The following is a 24,047-nucleotide window of genomic DNA, read 5'->3' on the forward strand; positions in this document are numbered from 1 at the left end:
CTACTATTTCCGGTACTTCCGGAACCGGATACCGGGAACCAGGATAGCCGGAATCGGTTTTTTTAGTTGCCTACTGATAATGACTATCGATTTGTGTAGTTTTGAGACCAGTTTAGAAATTTTTTTACGTTTTATGTTTCGCCGGTTTAAGTGACGGTGTACAATATTGAACACACTTTACCCTATAACTCCGGAACCGGAAGTCGGATCCGGATGAAATTCAGGAATTCCGTATGGGACCACGAGACCTTTCATTTGAATCCTAGTTTGTTAAAATCGGTTCAGCCATCTCCGAGAAAACCTAGTGAGATTATTTGACACATACACACACACACACATACACACACACACACAGACATTGCTCAGCTCGTTGAACTGAGTCGAATAGTATATGACACTGGGCCCTCCGGGCCAATTTTCACTGGTCGGTTTTTCAAGTGATTGCATAACCTTTCTATATGAGAAAGGCAAAACCGGAATTTTATTTAAAAACGTGCTTAATCCACCTATCAGTGAGATGATACCTTTTTTTTATCAATCCGCATGTGTTTTTTTCATGAATATTCTTTGGTTTTCATGACATTATTTTAATGACCGTCGTTTTAAGCTCCAATTTGACATTTTAATCACTCATTACTCTATCTAAAAAGGTTACAATCGATTAAACTTTTCATGATATGTCGAAGTGAGTTCCACTTTAGAATTTACGGTAATTTAAGGTACTTCCAGAGCCGGTATTCAGGAACCAGCATAAACCAAACCGATTCGTATGGCCATATGACGAATAAATTGCAATAGTTTTGAGTCCAACTTTCAAGCTTTTCGGGATTATCATCTTCTATATCGGTTTGAATTTTAAAAATTCATCCTCCTGTAATTCCAGAATCGGAAGTCAGCATTGAATAAAATTAATTAATTTTGTGTGGGACTATAAGTTTATTTTAATTTGAATTTTTTTCTGAAATTCGATTTGGCTTTATTTGAGAAAACGATTGAGCTTTGAGAAACGATTCGATACTGGAGCCGGAATTCGAAAATCGGTGTAGCCGAAGTCAGACAAATTCACCTGATTAGTTTACATTTGTTTCAATATGTTTAAAAATCAGTATAGACATCTTTGAGAAATCGTAGTACGAATTAAATTGTTGGGTGCCTTCCGAATCGAATACTGAATACCACTAAAACTGAAATAAGTTTATTTGGTTGTCGACTATTCAAATCAGCAAATCTTAGATGATTCTTAGATATCATTTGAATCTTAGATCGGATCAGCCATCTACGAGGAAAATAAGTTACACAATTCTAATTTCGTTTCACATATCATCCTGTAGTTCCGGAACCAGAAGTCGGATCCAAACATAATTCAGGAACCTTGTTTAGGAGCATACGAATTTTCATATGAATGTGAGTTTGTAGAAAACGGTTGAGTCATCTTCGAAAATGAGGTAAAAAATTGAGTGAAATTATTTGTCACATACGCATTTGCTGATCTCGACGAACTGATTCAAATGGTATATGGGTGTTTTGTTCTTCCAGCATTTATTGCTGTAAGCAGTTTAAATCAATATAATTATGAAATTGTTCAGAATTCGGAAGTACTGCCATCTTTCCAATATGTCATATTCGAACGATTATGTTGCCAAAAACGAACCCTGCTAAAATTGGTCCGAGGCAAAATGTCATGAAAAATAATGCTGTTCACAGTCTTTTTGGTACTTAGAAACTATTGTATGTAACAGTATAAAAAATCGTGTTTTACGTTGCTCCCAAGCCTTTCTTTGCCATACAGCGCTCAGAACTTCTACTGCTGGAATATGGGGGAAAAGTCGCTTACACAAAAAATTCGATATCTCCGTTAAAAATGGACGGATTTTAACAATCTATGGCTTGTTGGATAGCTATTACCGTGCGGAATCTAAGTCTGAAAACATATTCTGTTTTCAAGGTCAATTGTGACAGATACTGTCAAAAATCTGAAAATTTTGACATAAAACTTCGTATAACTCAAAAAGTAAACATCCGATCTCAAAACCATTCAATAGCGTTCTGGGTGACGGGGAGACCTTCCATTTGCGACTAGTTTGATCAAAATCGGTCCAGGCATCTCTGAGATCTCGACCTCTTAGTTGACAACATACATACAGACACACACACATACACACACACACACACACACAGACATTTGCTCAGTTCGTCGAGCTGAATCGATTGGTATATGACATTCGGCCCTCCGGGCCTCGGAAAATTTTTCGAAAGTTTGAGCGAATTCTATACCTATTTTTTATATATATAAAAAAAGGTAAAAACGCAAAATTTCGATTTTTAATAAATTTCTTTATTATCGCCTCCAAAGTACTCTCCTCCTGCGGCAATACATGCATGCCTACGCTTGATCCAATTTTCCATACAAGTTATATAGGTCGCCGAAGGTATGACCTTTAGTTCACGCAGCGAATTCTCTTTTATGGTCTTTATGGTCTCAAAACGCGTTCCCCGCAATGGCAATTTGAGTCTAAGGGAAGAGGAAAAAGTCACATGGGCCATATCTGGAGAGTACGGTGCTTGGTTGATGATATTGGTTGAGTTTTTGGCCAAAAACTGCGACACAACCAACGCTGTGATTTTGAATGAAATTCAGCTTTTTTGGCACCAGCCGAGAAGCGACGCGTTTCAAACCCAAAACATCAGTTAAAATGTGTTCGGCTGATCCATAAGAGATGCCCAACAACACAGCAATCTCTCTAATCGGTACAGAACGATTCTGCAACACGATTTGCTTCGCCGATTCAATGTTTTCTTCAGTAACAGATGTTGTTGGGTGGCCAGGGATCTCATCATGATCCAAGCTTGTACGACCACCTTCGAAGCGTTTATACCACTCGTATGTGTGTGTTTTTCCTAGACACGATTCACCAAAGGCCTTTTCTAACATTTTCAACGTTTCGGAACACTTAAATCCATTTGCAACACAAAATTTTATGCACGCTGGTTGTTCAATATTTTCATCCATTATAAAAATCGCCACACGAAAATTTTTCAACTTCTTTGTATAGACGCCAAACAAAAACTAATCCTACTATAAGCATCAAAATTTGACAGAATATGTATACAAGTGTTGCCAACGTTGAGAGAATAAAAGTTTACCGATTGGACAAGCGCGGGAATTTTAAAATGAAAATCCCGGTTCTTTTTTGATCATATGGTATTCTAAATAGAAAATTACCAATTTAATGAATATTTTTTCACGAACGTTTAAATCCCATGAAACTGTGAATAATAATGAACTTAATTCGATACTACTCTATTCCGGAGGCACCGAAAGTAGTGAAAAATAAAACTCTTCGATTTCTCAGCGATGCTTGAACCGATATTCTTGGTTTAAATAAAAGCTCACATTGTCTCAATGTACAGGGCAATGAGTGTCAAAGATTTAAAACCGCCATATAGAATGACAATATGTACAACACTGGTACGTGCAACGTGGGAGAATAAAACACAACACGGACGACTCGTGCTTTGTTCTATAAAGAATACGAAATAGTTACGGATGTCTGCTATTGGTGTGTGATGTTGGTGAAAGACGGTGCTGTGGTTAAGCTATTTTATGATAAGTGCGACCAAAAGAATGAAATAAAGTCAATGAATTAAAATTCATTTGAAAACATAAACATGCATAGAAAATTCAAGCTTCGCGATGTAAATGTAATTTTCATAGCCGTAAGTGCTGTAATACCGTGCTGGTGGTGTATTGATGTCAGTTATAACAATAATATTAATCCTACTACATGTTTTATGCTGCTGATTAATGCTATTTGGCTTGACTTACATATGCAGAAGTAACAGAGACGCAGGTTCGCTTCGTTTGTTAGATTTCATTTAATCGAAATAGAGCATAAGCTAGTAAGTCTATGTTTAACCGAAAGTATCTGCAATAATACATATGAACTACATCATTGGCTGATTTCAGATTATGCGGATAGAATAAAATGCGACTTGTCGGTTATGTCAGTTGTTTACCGGAACCATCAACGTCAACCATTTCTTCGAGCCACATAGTTGCTTTAAAACTATCTCCTAGAAAGTTTAGTGTAAAAAGTGCAGTTAGTTGGATACGTCACTCCTACGTCAATGTCTACGGAATCGGAAGTGACAGCCATGTGATCTTTTGAACTTGATTCGCATCCTAATAGTAGCTTTCAAACAAGGCTTGCAGAAATCGGGTTTGCCATATCCGAGAAAATTGTGCGGATAGACCACACACGCGCACATACATTTTCCGATTTCGTCGAGCTGCGTCAAATAGTATATAACACTAGGAGTCTCCGAGGCTCCGATCAAAAGTCATTTTTCAGATCACTTTCACATCTCATCCAAGTCAGTCGATAAAACAAAACGTTCGGGCCAGAAGAAACCAGGTACAGTATTGTGTAATGAACAATAGAACGACCTCGAAATGAGTGAACCAAACGAACAAAAGCTACCGCCGATACGAAAGAATACAATTGTTGTTGACTTCAGGCAGTGCAAAATTCGACCTTCGATACGAGAACTTGAAGATTTGCTTAAGGAGCAAATGCATCTTGACATTAAACGTGTGCATTTACTTCAGTGCAATAAGACTAATAATGTTGTTTACATCCAGTTTTATAAAGAGTTGGATGCAATTCAATTCGCAAAAGACAATAACAATGTGCACTATGTGGAACACGAGAACATTAAGTACAACATTCCAGTATATATGGAAGATAGTGCTATAGAAATGCGTGTGCATGATCTTCACTCAAGCGTCATCGATCCTTATATTCGCAAAACTATTTCTCAATACGGAGAGATTCTCTCTATCGAAAAAGAAAAGTGGGAGAACTTTTTCCCCGGTATTCTAAATGGCGTACGTTTGTTGCGCATGCGCTTGAGGAGGCCTATACCTGCTTATGTAACTTTCGGTCAGGAAACAAGAATTCCGTGCAAATCACTTGTTACCTATGATAATCAGATGGCCACATGTGAATATTGCCAAAAAGCTGTCCACTACGGTAAGTCATGTGATAAACTGGACAAGGAGACAACTACACCAACTACAGGACAACGGTGCTTCCTTCACACCAACCCCAAGCAACCCCAGTACACCTGTGACAGTCACCAACAACAGTGAAGCATCCCCTTCAACGAAACCATGCAATGTATCCCCTATATAACAAAGTACACCAGCTGCAATTAACAGCTTACCATCTAACCAACCAGCAACTGCAATTAATGTACAACAAGGCGCATCTACACCAACTAGCAACGAAAAGAAGACGGAAATTGACAACAATTCCATCGATGTGGCAATGGATGACGAGACAACTCACGAACGAAGTGCCCCTCAATCCTCCCAGAAGGGAAATAGAAGTTCCTCTAGAAAAAGGGTGACAACGAGATCCAACTCAAGAGAACAATTTTTTTGAAAAAATAGGCTCAAGCTTGTACGCAAATAGGCCTGAATAAAAATATTTTTTTAATAAAATAAATCATTTTTTTTCAGCAATTCAGAACCTATTGCTCCTAGGTGTAATTTCATGGTTTAATTTTAATAATGGATTGTGTTAAGCACGTTTTATTTAAATCAATCATATTTTTCATTAAAAAATATATCAATATTATATTGTGATCAAATTCAATCACATGTGATATACAATTTATGAAGTTGTTGGAAGGTTTGATTTAAATGAAACGTTCTTAACACATTCTAACTATATTGTTATTAAAACTCTGTTTCTGACGTACAATTATGTAGCATGAACAAACCGTTTTTTTGCAATATCTACGATCCTTCTTTGTGCATGACCTGATTTGTAGTTTGAAAACAGTACAAAATTGGCACTAGCTTCATCGTTTCCACACGAAACACTCAGCGGCTGTTCTATTGAGTGTGCGGCGAAATAATAACTTTTTACTTTCACTTCATTAGGTCGCACGTTCTGATTAGGCCATCTGGAATGTCCAATTTCTCTGTTTTCTTTTGCTCGGATCCCCCAGGTTTTCAAGCGTGGCCCGAAAACATTGGACTGCGCCTGCGGGGTGCAATCACCTAAATGAGTTGTTGCCTTCGTCGCGACGGGTAATTGCTCACTCATTTATGCCTATGAAAAGTAATTATCGGTGTCCATTGTTTATTTCGTTGGAAAAAAAATCAGTACCAAACATGGGAAAAATAATTAATAAGTGAATCGATTAATAATTGTATTTTTTCTTCTCCTTTCGTTTACTTTTCAGCCTAATACTGCTGCTAATGTTTGTAATTTCAACTCTGGCGGCGGCACCCGATGACGAAGCTGGTTCGAAGGCAGGGATCTCAGGGAACGAGAACGAAACTATCAAATCAGCAAAATCATTAGGTTCCAGCAGCAGGTCTAGAAAATCGAACCTTAAGTCGACACCAATTACTTACATCACGACGCTTTCCGATGCCGGTCATCAACACTACTCCAAACCACTGCCAAAGAAGTACGGAAAATCGGTGGTGAAAGTGCGGGAAGACAAATCGCAATACAAGAAAGATAAATTTAAACATCACCATTCCGAAAAATCTACCGGGAAGTCTCTCGAGGTGATTCCCAAAACAGAACCACTGAATAATCCAGCATTGCTCAGGTGAGTTCTCCTATAGGTCACTTAGTTCAGTTGAATTTAATCGAAGACTACAGTATTCCTAAATTTATCTGAATTCGATGCATTAGTTACACGATTGTGTGATGGGTCTAGTAGAGATTATTTTTTAAATCTACAGATCGGAACCAAACTGAAAGTTCAATACCAAGCGTCAAAAACAGTCGGAACGGTATTTTCAAATATGAAGTCGTATTGGTGTAGGGTGTGTGGGGGATGGTTTTGTGTGTGTGAATTTATAGCAACAGAAACGAATCCAACTGACGTTTATGTTCGCGTGATAACTATACAACTATACAACTGTACAAATCTACATATGAACTGTGTGTAAATTTTTTTTCTGATGTAAGTTTGATGTAGTTTATTTTTTTATTGCGATTGAACTCCAAGAAATGTCTTCAATATACAAGAGAATATTGTTATCGATTCAGAATAAAGTGAATTGTTTTGTAAATTAAGGCGAACAGTCGAGTGGGTGGCAGTAGCGAGTGCCTTACTTTCTACGTATTGAAAATTAAAAATCTACACAGGTTCAAGCTTGGATGACTGTTTTTTTCATCCCCCTGCTATGGAAACTGGTTCCTGAAACCGACGCATTTTGTTTTGGTGGCGTTGTTGTCAACAATATGTTAAGCTATGTTCATACCATACAATCAAACCAGAATGGTGTCAAAAGTTAATTTCTTCAAACTTAATATAAATATAATTCTTGTCTAGTATTCTCTGCAAAACAAGTAATTTGACCTCTTTTTGAATAAGAAAAAAAGTGGTTTGTTATAGTTTGATTATATTCCATCGAAATCATTTCCTTATGTTGGTGCAACCGCATGAAGAAAGATGTGAACACTGCTCAAATACAGCATTTCGACCGTCCCACGACAAAAGGGCCTAACTGCAAATGACAGTTTCTCTTTGTTTACTTTTTCTTTCACGATTTACCGAGCTGATTTTATATTTGACGCTTTACTCTTCGCGAAACTTTCAAGGTAAACCTACAAGCTTTCGATTTATATTGGAAACTTTAGAGAATTTGCAATAAAGGCTGCGTAATAATCAAAAGAGAAAGTAAACAAAGAGAGGATCTCATTTGCAGTTAGGCCCTTTTGTCGTGGGACGGTCGATTTGACAGCGAACTAGAACCAAAAGAACCAAAAATTTCGGCTTCAAGCCAATTGTATGCAGATGACAATCGCACCACCGGGGTAGTTTTTTTTTATTCAATAATATAATATATTTTTAGGCACACTGCTTAAGCTCTAGGATGCCAATGGTACTTTCTAATTTTAATTAACGACTAACTTTAAACTAGAATAGTATCATTAGATTATGTCGTCTAGATTTTTCGAAAATCCAATCTATGGCTATCTATGGCCGCTTCCTTTCGGTTCGTGTGGGTCTGCGGGGATGACTGTTATATGTGGCCAGATTTAATAACTAGCTTACGCTAAGGCGAAGCCATGATTACTAATGCTTATGACAGACATGTGATATCGGTATTAACATTATAACATATTCACTTCTGGAAACTCTAAATCTTCTTATTACTTCGTCTTGTGTCATCGGGTTGAATGCCATTCGGTGGAAAGAAAACTTGTTTTTAAATTGTTTAGAAATAGTGTTATTTTGAGTATGAATAGAGAGAACAGCGAATCATGTCTTTCAGTGTGAGTAAATTGAAGCAGAACACGTACTAAGTTACATATGTATTCAATTTAAGAAATACTTGTAATAGTTTTTAGTGTTACGTCATAAATATAGCATAACAACTATAAACTTCTCAAAATCCTAATAAAACTATTATAAGATTATATTCCAGTGTAGTAGACCGTTTTTCATCAGATTTCTGAAGCACTTTGCTATTATATAATAGCATCAAACCTATGTCAACTCTATTTCGGAATGATTTAAAATTCAAGAAGGTTTTAAATTCAGTTTTATGATGAGCATAATCCTTTTTATGAAAATTCCGTTATGAATAAACTGTTACGTTGACAGAATTTTCCTGAAATATGTGTGTGCCATGCCGTTTCTGATGGTTACATACAAATAATATCTTAGATTTATTTACTATTTTGAGACTCAATCTTAATAGTTTATGCGCTCTTATTTATATCGTGAATATGCGGGTAAAAAAGGAATTATGACTGAACACCTGGAAATATATGCGAATTTGGCAAAAGTCGGTAAGATTTACAAACAAAATTTAGTGATTCATCACCATTTTGGTAGAAATCAGCGTCGTTGCAAAAAAATAGTGCTCGTGTTCCGAAAATTAGTTCTAAAAGCCATATTTCCTCCATTCTATATTAATATTTGTTTTTTTTTTATTTTTATCAGTGAATGTTACGGTAGAACAACAAAATTATGAACATCTAATTTTCTCTAATGCTAATTACATTTAAACAATGATATGAGTATTACTGTCATCCAATGAACACTCACACACAAATAGTTTAATAGCTAAGACAGAGAGACAAGATTATATCTGTCATAAATTAGTTGCTAGTAATAATCTTCAAACCACAAAACTTTTTGGTTTCTATATTATCGATCATCGCAGCTGGGAAATTAAGCTAAATTTTGAGTTTTTTCGTTTCACAGTACATTCATTCTGTGCGCAAAACATGTCTGTCACCTCATCGTTGTACGCGTACATCGTTGTACAGAAATCATTGTACGGAAATCACATGTCTGTCAGCGGTATAACAGACATGTGATATCGGAATCACTGTACGCCATGAAATCACATGTCTGTCACCCTGAATCTCGGTGGTATCACACGAGCATCATGATACAACGGTGATTTCCGTACTACGGTCATTTATCGTTGTACTGTTTAAAATCACATCCCTGTTTACTGCTACCAGCGCCATTGGCGAGCGATGGTGAACTCACGAAACAATATTTCCTTCTTCTGAGTATCTAATAATAAACAACCGTTGTTTTATTTTGAAAATAATCTCTGTAAAATGCTAACAAGCAGCATAAAACTTATAGACTTTATCAAAGTTGTAGCATATTTTCAAAAAGCAATCAAACCAAGAAATGTTCATGAATTTGGTGAAGTTTAGAATTACGAATAAGGAAAACAATATATTCATATTTGTACATAAAATCAGCACTATTAAGTAAATGTTTTCTATTCAATAACAAGTAAAATTATTGTTGAAATGGATTTAAAAATATAATGATTCATATTTTGAATGTACATATGATAATTCCATTCATCATATTGATCTTATAAATTCACTTCTGGAAACTAAATCTTCTAATTACTTTGTCTTATATCTTCTGGCTGAATGCCGTTAGATAGAAAGAAAACTTGTTTTTAAATTGTTTAGAAAGAGTCTTATTTTGGGTATGAATAGAGAACAGCGAATCATATCTTTCAGTGTAGGTGAATTGAAGCAGAACACGTACCAACTAACATATTCAATTTAATGAATACTTGTAGTAGTTTTCAGTGTTACTTCATACATATAGCATAACAACTTTAAACTCCTCAAACTCCTAATAAAACCATTATGAGATTATATTCCAACCTACTAAACTATTTTTTCAAGTATGAGGCAAAATGAAGCATTCGGAATGATTCAAAATTCAAGAAGGTTTTAAAATCAGCTTTATGATAAACATAATCCTTTTTATGAAAATTTCGTAATGAATAAACTGTGACGTTGATAGCATTTTTCTGGAAAATGTGTGTGCCATGCCATTTCTGATTATTACTAAAACTATCTTAGATTTATTCACTATTATGAGGCTCAATGTTAAAAGTTTACGCTCTTATATTTATGTAGGTAAAAATGGAATTATGACTGAACACCTTGAAATTTATCTGGATTTTGCAAAAGTCGACAAACAAAATTTGATGATTAATCACCTTTTTGGAAGAAATCAGCTTCGTTGCATAAAACATAGTGTTATTCCGAAAATTAGTTTCAACAACCTTTTATATTTCCTCCATTCTTTACTTTTATTTGATGTCAGTCAATGTTACGGTAGAACATCAATATTATGGACATCAAATTTTCCCTAATGCTAATTACATTTAAACAATGGAGGAAAAATCCAGTATCCCAGAACAAACGTGTCATAAATGTACCTTAAAACCATAAAATGTGATATGAGTAAAACTGTCATCCGATGAACACTCACACATAAAACTAGTTTAATAATTCAGAGAGGCTTTGATTATATTTGTCATAAATCAAATACTAGAAATACACATAAAACCGCAAAATTGTTGGTTTCTATATTATCGATCATCGGAGCATTAAGTTAAGTTTTGAGTTGTTTTGTTTCACTGTATATTCATTCTGTGCGCGAAACATGTCTGTCACCTCATCGTTGTACGCGTACAGCGTTGTACAGAAACGAAAAAACTCAAAATTTAGCATAATTTCTCAGCTCCAATGATCGATAATATAGAAACCAAAAATTTTTGTGGTTTGAAGATTGTTACTAGCAACTAATTTATGACAGATAGAAACTTGTCTCTCTGTCTTAGCAATTAAACTATTTGTGTGTGAGTGTTCATTGGATGACAGTATCACTCATTTCAAATTTTATGATTTTAAGGTGCATTTTTGACACGTTTGTTCTGGGATACAGGATTTTTTCCTTCATTGTTTAAATGTAATTAGCATTAGAGAAAATTAGATGTTCATAATTTTGATGTTCTACCGTAACATTCACTGATAAAAATAAAAAAAAAAACAAATGTAAATATAGAATGGAGGAAATATGAAAGACTTTTAGAACTAATTTTCGGAACACGAGCACTATTTTTTTTGCAACGACGCTGATTTCTACCAAAATGGTGATGAATCACTAAATTTTGTTCGTAAATCTAATCGACTCTTGCCAAATCCGCATAAATTTCAAGGTGTTCAGTCAAATTCCTTTTTCACCCGCATATTCACGATAAAAATAAGAGCGAATAAACTATTAAGATTGAGTCTCAAAATAGTAAATAAATCTAAGATATTATTAGTATGTAACCATCAGAAACGGCATGGCACACACATATTTCAGAAAAATTCTGTCAACGTAACAGTTTATTCATCACGAAATTTTCATAAAAAGGATTATGTTCATCATAAAACTGAATTTAAAACCTTCTTGAATTTTAAATCATTTCGAAATAGATTTGACATAGGTTTGAAGTTATTATATAATAGCAAAGTGCTTCAGAAATCTTATGAAAACCGGTCTACTACACTGGAATATAATATGATAATGGTGATCTGATAACCAGTGTCAAATCTATTTCGGAATGATTCAAAATTCAAGAAGGTTTTAACCTCAGCTTTATGATAAACATAATCCTTTTTATGAAAATTACGTAATGAATAAACTGTTACGTTGATAGCATTTTTCTGGAAAATGTGTATGCCATGCCATTTCTGATTATTACTAAAACTATCTTAGATTTATTCACTATTATGAGGCTCAATGTTAAAAGTTTACGCTCTTATATTTATGTAGGTAAAAAAGGAATCATGACTGAACACCTTGAAATTTATGTGGATTTTGCAAAAGTCGACAAACAAAATTTGATGATTAATCACCTTTTTGGAAGAAATCAGCTTCGTTGCATAAAACATAGTGTAATTCCGAAAATTAGTTTTAAAAACCTTTTATATTTCCTCCATTCTTTACTTTTATTTGATGTCAGTGAATGTTACGGTAGAACATCAATATTATGGACATCAAATTTTCTCTAATGCCAATTACATTTAAACAATGGAGGAAAAATCCAGTATCCCAGAACAAACATGTCATAAATGTACCTTAAAACCATAAAATGTGATATGAGTAAAACTGTCATCCGATGAACATTCACACATAAAATTAGTTTAATAATTCAGAGAGGCTTTGATTATATTTGTCATAAATCAAATACTAGGAATACACATAAAACCGCAAAATTGTTGGTTTCTATATTATCGATCATCGGAGCATTAAGTTAAGTTTTGAGTTGTTTTGTTTCACTGTATATTCATTCTGTGCGCGAAACATGTCTGTCACCTCATCGTTGTACGCGTACAGCGTTGTACAGAAATAATTGTACGGGAATCACATGTCTGTCAGCGGTATTAGACGATGTTGGGAGGTTTTACATCGGGCATGGATACAAAATCAATACACTTACTAACAGACCAGTAGAATACTGAATAATAATTCACTTCATGCACATGATTGATCCAAGGCATTAAACATTGCACCAGTGCCACACATTTCGGGAGAAACCTATGAAAGTTTAATTTAATTTAATAAGTATCCATTTTGTGCACAATTTGAAAATTGTCATTCCTTGGAAATCAAAACGAAAAACGGTAGCTCCTGGGACATGAACCGAAATTCCCAAAGTACTAACGTGTATAATCGACTAAGCCATGCACATACGCAGGTTGTTACTTATGTATTTAGCCTTGGCAACACTAAGTGTTGCCCGGTAATTTTGATGTTTCCTTTATAAAGTTTGATATTTTTAACCATTATCATCTTCAGAATATGCTGTTATTTGAGCGCTATTTGTTTTGTTTACAGTGAGTTGAAAATTTTAACGCAGTATCAATTCAATCAACTTAGTTCGACTTTTGGCAGTGTAGCACCATCCTATGCGACTGTAAAAAAACTGGTATAAAGAATTCAATCGTGGTCGTAGTTTGCTTGCCTATGAATTTAAAAAAGGTCGTCCATAATCAGTTGTTTTGCCAGCAAACATCGATGCTGTGAAAAATCTGATAAAGGAAGTGACGAACCGTGAAATTGAGGCAGCGTTGGACATTAGGGTGAAAAGCTTAAATGTTTTTTTGCATGAAAAATTGGTTCACTTTGGGTTTGACATAATTTGACAATCGCTCAAAACAAGACTCGTGTCGATTGGTGCAAAGAAATGCTGAAAAAAATCAATCGTGGTGAATTGACATAGCTTTGATACTTCATTTTGATTCATATTTTTAAAAAAATAGTTTAGTAGGTTGGAATATAATCTCATAATGGTTTTATTAGGAGTTTGAGGAGTTTAAAGTTGTTATGCTATATGTATGAAGTAACACTGAAAACTACTACAAGTATTCATTAAATTGAATATGTTAGTTGGTACGTGTTCTGCTTCAATTCACACACACTGAAAGACATGATTCGCTGTTCTCTATTCATACCCAAAATAAGACTCTTTCTAAACAATTTAAAAACAAGTTTTCTTTCTATCTAACGGCATTCAGCCAGAAGATATAAGACAAAGTAATTAGAAGATTTAGTTTCCAGAAGTGAATTTATAGGATCAATATGATGAATGGAATTATCATATGTACATTCAAAATATGAATCATTATATTTTTAAATCCATTTCAACAATAATTTTACTTGTTATTGAATAGAAAACATTTACTTAATAGTGCTGATTTTATGTACAAATATGAATATATTGTTTTCCTTATTTGTATTTCGAAACTTCACCAAATTAATGAACATTTCATGGTTTGACTGCTTTTTGAAAATATGCTACAACGTTGATAAAGTATATAAATTTTATGCTGCTTGTTAGCATTTTACAGAGATTTTTTTCTAAATAAAACAACGGTTGTTTATTATTAGATACTCAGACGGAGGAAATATTGTTTCGTGAATTCACCATCGCTCGTCAATGGCGCTGGTAGCAGTAAACAAGGATGTGATTTTACATAGTACAACGATAAATGAGACCTATTATATACATGATTTGGTTATTACCACTAAGACATTGTTTGCTTCCGAAATTCTGTGATATTTTGTAGAGAAAATTGAAAACGTAATGGAGCATTATTTATTTATTTATTTATTTATTTATTTATTTCGTCAAGCAAATGTAGACTACATATAAATTGTTTACAATGTTCACTTACATACTACGCATTATTTCTACGACAAAGCTGAGATTTGATTTGATTTTTTGACATAGTAAGGTCAAGATGTTCACAGTATTGATTGTAATGGCGCATTATTCGATTGACTGGACTGTATTTTGCATAATTTGTTCTAGCTTGTTTTTCTACAAATAATTTCCTGGAACGTAATTGACGGCTAGGTATATAAAAATTTAATTGCGATAATAATGGAGCTGATTGAATACGTTGAGAAATAATGTCGCTGATAAAATAAAGCATTGCAAAGTCGCGGCGTTCTTTAAGTGTTTGTATATTGATGAGCATGCAGCGTGCTTCATATGATGGTAGAGGAAATGCTGTCCAGTTTAATTTACGAAGTGCATATAAAAGAAATTGTTTTTGAATAGATTCGATGCGTTCTTCGTGAATAATATTGTATGGATTCCATACTAGGCTGCAATATTCCAAAATAGGTCTGACATATGTAGTGTATAATAATTTAATTTTGTATGGGTCCTGAAAGTTATGACTGAAGCGTTTAATAAAGCCCAGCATGCTATTAGCTTTATTGATTATGGTATTGTAGTGTTCCACAAAAGTGAGCTTGGAGTCTAAGATTACGCCTAAATCTCTTACAATTTTACATTTTTCTACAAGTTGATTTCCTAGATGTATGTTTATAGGTATAGTTTCATTTTTCCTACTGAAAGTTATTGAGTTACATTTTTTTACATTGAGTTGGAGTAGACTTTTGCAGCACCAAATGTGGAATAGATTGATTTCGTTCTGGAATATTACAGCGTCGTTGATATTTTTAATTTCCATGAAGAGTTTCATGTCGTCTGCATATATAAGCACTTTCAGATTTTTGAGTATGAAGGAAATGTCGTTTATATGTAAAATGAAAAGGAGAGGCCCTAAGTGAGAACCCTGAGGTACGCCAGAAGTTACATTACTTGGTTCAGACAGAATGTTTTGGAAGCGGACTACCTGTACACGATTCATTAAGTATGATTTGAGCCATTCAAGAAGAGTATGTTCTATGCCATATTTTTGTAGTTTGTGTAGAAGTAAAGGTATGTCAATACGGTCGAAGGCTTTGCTAAAGTCAGTGTAAAGCGTTTCTACGTAGTTGCCGGTGTCCATTGCATTCAGTGTGAATGTCATAAATTCTAAGAGATTTGTTGAAGTTGAGCGGCCTTTAAAAAAACCATGTTGTTTGTTTGTTATTACATTTTTAAGTTGATGAAAAAGTTTTTCATTTACAATTTTTTCAAATAATTTTGGAATGCATGAGATAATGGCTATTCCACGGTAGTTCCGAATGTTAGATTTTGCACCAGATTTAAATATTGGTACAAGAAAGGAAGATTTCCATGCTTTAGGAAAAGTACATTTATTAAGTGATAGGTTAAAAAGTAGTTGTAGTGGTAGTGTAAGTTCTTCAGCAAGATTCTTTCAAAATATTGGTGGTATACTGTCAGGTCCAGGCCCTTTTGAGGCGTCTAAGTTTTTCAGTGCTGTCGAAATGTCATGTTCTGATAGATAGTTTACAGAGATGGAGTTGGAAAATGCAGGTATGAAAGAGAAGTATTCACGGTCACGGTCAGTTTCTGAATAAGATGTATATACTTCTTGGAAAAAATTTGCAAAGTGATTGCAGATTTCTGTACTATTTTTCCCTACATGTTCGTCGAGGTGCATTTGAGATGGAAAATTGTTGCTTTTTAGTTTAGTTTTTGTGTAGTTAAAAAAGTTCTTAGGGCAAGTCTTTATTTCGTTTTCAATTTTGCGGTTGTATTCTTCGTGTGCTGTGTTAATGGCTATTTTGAGTTGAAATAGATTTTGCATAGATTTAAGTAATTTTGAAGATGAGCGTCACTTTTTTCTTGTTTGTAAGTTTTGTGTTCTTTTTGTTTCCTATTTTTCAAATGTTTTAGTTGTGAATTGAACCATACAGGTAATTTGCTGTTATGATTTTTTCTTCTTCTTTTCACAGGCAAAGTTTCGGCTAATATTTTGTTTATAATGTGCTAGAATTTGTTTACTTCGACGTCGACATTTCCTTCTGTACTCAGTATGTTCCGCCAATTTATTATACTTAGTCTACACTCGACTTCTTCAAAGTCAATTTTATTGTATTCCGGCACTTCCTCATATTCCAAGTCGTAGGGAAGGGATGCATTGTGTGTAAATAATGAATATTCAATTGCGGTGTGAAATGCTTCATTTTTCCATAATGGCAGGTTTGATGCATTCACACAAAAGTCTTCTGTGCAATTTGTGAAAAGAAGGTCTAAATATGCATTTTGTTGAGTCCGCATTACTTTGATTGAAGTCGCCAAAAATATGAAGCTTTACTTCAGGTTCCATATTCGAAATAACTGTCTCTAAAGATTGAAAGAATAATTCAAAAGAGAATTTGTTCGCATTTTCGGGTGGGAAATAGACAGAGCAGTAAATATGTTCTTCTCCCAATATTGAGACTTTGGCCCATACATGCTCAAATTCTTTATATTTAGGAGTAATAATTTCTTCAGAAGTAAAGCAAGAGTTTGTGGCTATGAGGACCTCCAGATTTTTTCTGACAGAGAGATAAATTTCGGTCGTGCCGGAATACGTTAAAATTATTTCCAAAAACTTCTTCGCTTCTAACACTTTCATCCCAGCTGCTTTCAGTTCCAAGGATTACGTCGAAAGAGGAGGTTATTAAATTTTGATGAATTTCTTTCATTTTGGCCGGGCTTTTCAAGCGGTTGAAATTTTGGCAATAGACCAAAATTTCAGTCACATTTTGTCTATGAAGCGAAGAAGTTTTTGAGAATTCTGGAATACTTACATTATTGTAATATGAAATGAGGAAAAGGAACTTATATACAAACTTTCTAAATAATACAAAGAGCGAATCGATTGAATTGTAAATTGCACCGATTTGTATCGGAACATGTGACATGTGACATTACATCTCATGATTCTATATTTGTGAGTCTATCTAACTCATCTGTACTAAGCTTCCAAATCATTTTCAAAATTTCATACTGAATCCTTTGAAGCGTTTTCTTCCTGGCGAAACAACAACTTGACCAAATTGTTTATAAATTAAGAATTTGTTCTTAAGACAGAGCTTAGAAATTTTGTTCACAAGAGGATATAAACACTTAATATGTTTATTACATTTTGCTTGGATTCTTTCTATGTGATCCTTGAAAGTAAGCTTTTTGTCATACGTTAAAGCTAAACATTTGACTTGATCAGATCATGTCACTTCCAAACCATTCAATTTGAAAACGTGATTATTATTTGGTATCAGAAAAGAAGCTCTAGGTTTATAGGGGAAGATAATTATTCGCGTTTATTGCAATTGTTTGAAAGCTACTTTTAAATTCTATTAGGTTATTTGATATGCTCACTACTATTATTAGGTTATTTGATAAGCTTACAATACGAATGGAAGACGATAGAATCTTACAAATACTTTAATGTGACTATTTAAATGGTAAAAGAAAGGCATTATGACACCGCCAGGTGGATTAAGAAGGGTTTTTAATTTTAGAACTGAAGTGTTTCCATGCGTCGAACGTTGCTTCCGTATTTATCTTTCAATATCACCTCCACCAGCACCATGCATTCACACTCACGGGAACATTCCTTCTCTTTTTACAAACATGCTAACAGCACTTCTCTTTATTTGTTTTTGCAGTAAATTGGGTCTCGGAAAGGTGCATGTTTCCTCTAGCCACCAGAAGAAGCGCTTAGCGGTGGAATCCCGCCATCACGGTCGACCCGATGACTCACATATGTTCGTGATCAAGCTACCACCGAATCCCTACTACTACACTAACAATGGACCGGTTCCGGCCCCGAACGCGATCGAGGATGTAGGCAAAAAGGTATACGTCAAACTCTTTTAACGTTCAGATGTAGAAAGTTCATTGAGTACCGCATTGCGCAGGTTGGTTTATCCGTTAAGTAAATTTATGTACAACAAATAGGTCTTTCCCATGTTGTATCACATGCTCGTTTGCAACTATTCAATTGTGACGAAGAACTTCGCTCCTGGGGGAACTTTCACTTAGTTACAGCGATTTGTTGTGGGACCGATCGAGGACAAACATGTTCAATCAGCAGACAGTTCAATCAACACGAGAAATCTGATCACTTTTCTTAGTTTTATGGATACTGAGATCGCAAGAAAAATATTTACGACCTCGTCATACTCATCGTACTCATGCAATAACACTACAGTCATACATGGATATAAATCTACTTTACAATTTTATGATGGTTTTTCAAATCCAACAGTAATTAGTATTGCTTCTTGCCATGAATATACCGTTACTGAGCGAAATCCAGCAAGTAAAACTTAACATTACAAAATTTCTCTGGTACAATTCCAAAAAGCCAATATTAAACCAGTTTTTTTCCGCTGGTGCAAGATGATTTTTCTTTCAAATCTTCTATTTTAATACTTTCAATAAAACTACGAAGTAATTCAAAGTTCTTATGAGTTAGCTTAGTTTTTGCATCAATGGTTCGTTTTCCCGTATTGTAAATAGAACTTTTATTATCGCTGAAGGTTATGCAATAAATGCAAAGCAACTGTTCTGTATACCAATTACATGGCTCTCATATATCTGTTTGTTCCAATGTATCCGTAGGTCCCAGTCGGATTCAAATCTAATGGCAAACCAGGACGTATTTACCATTGGAATATACCAGTACTGAAGAAGATTCTTGGCAATAATCAGGGACGTAACCCGAACTCACGCCATCATGACAACCTTGACGAGCTAATTGACATCAAGGATATACCAACGTGGACAAAACCATGGGAGAACGAATCTTTGGATAAGTCACTGATCAAATTCAGTGCGGCAGATCACGCGGAGAAGTTACAGAAAAGGAAGTCACCGACGTATTACGCACCTATCAAAGCCAAGAAAAGTGCTCACGGCAAGTACTATGCGAGCAATGGTAAACCACAGAGTTTCTACGTGATCGAAAAGAGTCAGAAAAATCTGAAACCGATTCATCATCACAAACTGATTCCGTAAGATGAATCATATCGGTAACGATTCTCTTGGCAATTTGTCGAGAAAACTAGATAGCAAAACACAACTGAGAGAAAGGTGGAATCGCGTTGGGTGAAACAAAAAGCACAGATGGCAAAATAATAACGTATACACTGAGCTTTATTAAAAAAATAACGAGAGCTTTGCTCAACCGTACGATCTTTGGTTTGTGTCTTTGGTGATCATTTTCGTTTTAGTCCAAGGCGGGATTGCTGCAAAGACTCAAACCGATACAATATTTCTTGACACATATTTATCGCCTTTAAGCAGAACCTGGGTATTAACGAATTAAAAGTGCATAAACTTTTTAAAATACATAGTTTTTAAGATTTATACATAATTAGCTAGGCATAGTTTGTAGATCTTTAATTGAAAGTAATTGAAAGACTAAAAGTTTTATCGTAGAATTTAGGAATAATGTAAATTACTGATAACATAAAAATACGATATGAATATGTAAACGACTTTTATAGAACAGTATGACTCTTGGACTTCCATGTTTATTGCTCCGGAATATTAACTGTTTCGAATGCACCATTCCAATTCAGTGATAGATTTTGTAATAAATTTATATCATTATTACAGTGCAACGTGTTTACACGTTTGAACATAAATATCCTTATTTTAATATGTTTCTTACAAAGATCCGAAAGTCCCTTTCGCTTTAACTGTATCGTAATAGTAATTGTCTTCACAAGAGATAAACGCACTCAATAATGTTTAAAAATTCAAACGAATATACGTACCAGTTCTATTTCTATTAATTGTTTATTCATTAATTGCGCATTACATGAATCATAGGGTCGGTGACATCAAACCTAAGTCAGGATACTATATTCCGATGTAGATCTTAGCCTTCTGTTTCAATTCGTAAGTGTACATGACAGCTGCATGGCTAGTGTTTAACTACAACCCTATTACTAAAGAATCCTTCCATGTCCGGTCTCATAAGACAATTCGAGTGTGAGATCAGTGCCTTAAACTTTGAATATATAAAACTTATTAAACTGGCCCTAAATTATACCGACATATGCTAAAGTACATGGCGACTGGTAGACAACTAGGCAGTTCAAATTGGTGATAATATGTTGATAGGCGCAAATAAGTGAGTAAGAATGTAGTCGCGCTTATGCGATATGAAGTCGATAATAATTTCAATTACTTGGATACTGCTTATAGTGCAGTTATCCCACGACAAATAGTAGCCTATCAGATTTGTAGAAGTTCGTAGTAGAACACAACAGCCTGGTTCCACCACATACACACATACACATACACAATTTGGCCATGCCGTTTATGTTGATGCGTCACCTGGATTCATCTGCGGCTTCTTGCGTTTAAGGTTCTCATCGTCATCAGTACGATTCTGGAAATATTCTCTTTTGTACCGTTAAAGTGTTTCACACGTCACTTTTCGGTTCTCCATCTATCTCCCGTATGTTTAAATCTTCCCAATGGCTTTTAGACGTTTGGAAATTGCTTACTGTTGAACTCTCAGTGCCTATTCAACTAACAAATTTTAAACACACTGCACCCTATAATTCCGGAATCGGAAGTCGGATCTGGATAAAATTCAGGAATTCCGTATGGGAACACAGGACCATTCATTTGAATTAAAGTTTGCGAAAATCGGTCAAACCATCGCTGAAAAAGAGTGAGATTCATTTAAGAAAATATGACTTCCATTTCCGGAGCCTTCGGAATTGGAAATCGGGAACCATGATAGCCGGAATCAGTTTTTTTAGCCGTCTACTGATAATGACTATCGAATGGAGTAGTTTTGAGGACTGTTTAGAAAAATTTTCAAGTGTTTGATTCGCTCATTTAAGTGATGGTATAAACATTTTAACACACTTTACGTTATAATCCCGAAACCGGAAGTCGGATCCAGATAAAATACAGAAGTTTGGTATATAATCATAAAACCTTTAATTTAAATCTAAAAATATGAAAACCGGTTTAGCCGTTTCCAAGAAATTGTTGTGATTTCGGACTTGGAGTACACGATCAGTTATTTTCGATACAACCGGAATCTGGAACGAAGATCCGGTATACCCACAATCAATGTATTTGTTCATCAACTAACCAAATCTTATACGGCTATTTGAATGTATTTAATTGAATTTTCCGTTCATGTATCATTTAAGTGATGGTATAAACATTTTAACACACTTTACGTTATAATCCCGAAACCGGAAGTCGGATCCAGATAAAATACAGAAGTTTGGTATATAATCATAAAACCTTTAATTTAAATCTAAAAATATGAAAACCGGTTTAGCCGTTTCCAAGAAATTTGAGTGATTTCGGGCTTGGAGTACACGATCAGTTATTTTCGATACAGCCGGAATCTGGAACGAAGATCCGGTATACCCACAATCAATGTATTTGGTCATCAACTAACCAAATCTTATACGGCTATTTGAATGTATTTAATTGAATTTTCCGTTCATGTATAAAAACACGTCCCTGGAAATGAAATTTTTTACTTATTAGTTTGTAATTCTGGATTCGGAAGTCGTATCCGGATGAAGTTTGGTAGAATTATATGGCGTTGAAAGACCTTTCATTTGAGCCTTCGCTAGTGAAAATTGGGTGAGCGGTTTCAGAGAAAATCGATTGCCGTTATTAGTTCATTTTGCACATTTTACCACGTAACTCCCGAACCGGAAGTTGAATGCAGATAAAATTTAATTGCAACCTATGAGACGACAAGGTCCTTAATTTAAATCTTAGTTGAAGAAAATCGGTTGAGCGATCTCTAAGAAAATCGAGTGCACTTTTTCTTCATTTACTTGCAAAATTTTACACCGTTACTCCCGAGCCGGAAGTCCGATCCGGGTAAAATTCAATTAGACCCTATGGGACCAAGAGACCTTTCATTTGAATCTATAAGTTTGTGAAAATCGGTTCAGCCATCTCCGAGAAAATCGATTGCACATTTTTGCCTTTCTCATATATTGTTACATACACACACACACAGACATTTGTTCAGTTCGGTTGACATTTGCCTCGGTTCAACAGTCGGTTTTCACGATGAACGATCTACAGGTACCAAAACGCACATTTAATAAAATCCTCCAATTCCCGAAAAGATTCAAAGATTTTACAAAAGCGACAGAATTCTGCATTCTCGGAATAATGAAGAACGAATTGCAATATTAATAGCAGAAGTAAATTCGGTACCCCATAAAGAATGCCAAACATTTTGCTGAACCCTTTTGAGATCAATACAACAATGATTCATTCACTCCAGGAGAAACGATTAACTCCTTTGACTATCGCTCTTTACCACGTTGGATAAGAAACGATAGATTATCCTTCAAATTTTAGCTCCGCATACATTGATTCAACCATTCAACCATGTATGGAGAACCCAAAACCCGGATACGTAGACGCGTATACAATAAAAATACAATAAACATTTTGAAATTTTTAGATCTAAATCTGGTAAATATTCTTCAGTCTGAGCGCAAGTTGGTAAGCTTCGCCAGTTGCAGACATGCTTAGATGCAGTCTAAGAACAAATCTAGTGTTTTATCCAACTAGTTGACAGATGCAAAGCTGGTTCTTTCATTCGTTGCATCAGCTTTAGCTGGCCCATTTATTACCAATAATAAGGTAATTTTTATTTCTTGGCGTATCGCGCTTTGCAACAGTGTTGCCCGAGATAGTTTATGACTTACAATTTCTAGCATCCGAATTTTCAACGGCGGGTGGAATCACATCTACATCATTCATCTTATTACGGACTGTCTCGTAGGATAACGATGTCGTAGTTACATAGTTCTGCATTTGAATCTCGGATACTTGAGTAAATTCCGTAGCCATCTCAAGAAGCCTTCTTAAAAGCTATTTGCTTTGCAGAACCATCAAACGAAGCGGAATCGCCAGTGTTCATAGAAGAAAAAAATATGTTGGACATAACATTACGCTTTGCAGCGTGATTAACTAACATTATAAACAACTAAGTATTGTATGAGATATGAAATGAGAATGAGAAATGAGCTTACTAGTAATGGATTTAGCTCATATAATTTGAAGAATATAAAGTCGTCGCTCGGCGATGTCCGACAATACGAAAAATATGCCGAATAATAGACATATTTTCTGTAAAAGCCTTCAATTAGTCAGCCTAACTGTGGCCGGGAGTTGTGAACTCTGCAAGTCCACAATTGTTCCGTTTACAACTGTATTATTTAAGCTCCTGCAGCTATTCAGATAAGTTATGTAAGCTTAATTTCAAATAAATTTTCTGGTAGACTAAAACAGGTTTTATCAATACGTTTTATTTGATGTGCTTGTTATAACAAAAGTATTGTATGTCGGAGTAAGGAAATTGATTATTTCACCTGTTAGCAGAAACATACTAAGCCATCATGTTATCTAATCCAAAATGAATTCAGCAAATGGTAACCGAAGACTACATGCCGCATTCTGACCTTCATCG

At 34.9% G+C, this 24,047-nt stretch overlaps 1 protein-coding gene across 4 annotated transcripts in view; it reads left to right on the forward strand.

Moving 5' to 3' along the window:
* Positions 1-20,211, forward strand: part of LOC131440524 (uncharacterized) — an 83,993-nt gene extending 63,782 nt beyond the window's left edge. For all 4 annotated transcript variants that reach the window (XM_058611875.1, XM_058611877.1, XM_058611878.1 and 1 more), the window contains 3 exons: positions 6,256-6,633; positions 18,226-18,415; positions 19,184-20,211. In XM_058611875.1, the coding sequence (XP_058467858.1) occupies positions 6,256-6,633; positions 18,226-18,415; positions 19,184-19,579 (964 nt within the window). In that variant the 3' untranslated portion in view covers positions 19,580-20,211. The remainder of the gene's footprint in view (positions 1-6,255; positions 6,634-18,225; positions 18,416-19,183) is intronic.
* The last annotated feature ends 3,836 nt before the right edge of the window (positions 20,212-24,047 follow it).

Source organism: Malaya genurostris, chromosome 1 (assembly GCF_030247185.1).
Source record: "Malaya genurostris strain Urasoe2022 chromosome 1, Malgen_1.1, whole genome shotgun sequence".
NCBI classification, from domain to species: Eukaryota; Metazoa; Arthropoda; class Insecta; order Diptera; family Culicidae; genus Malaya; species Malaya genurostris.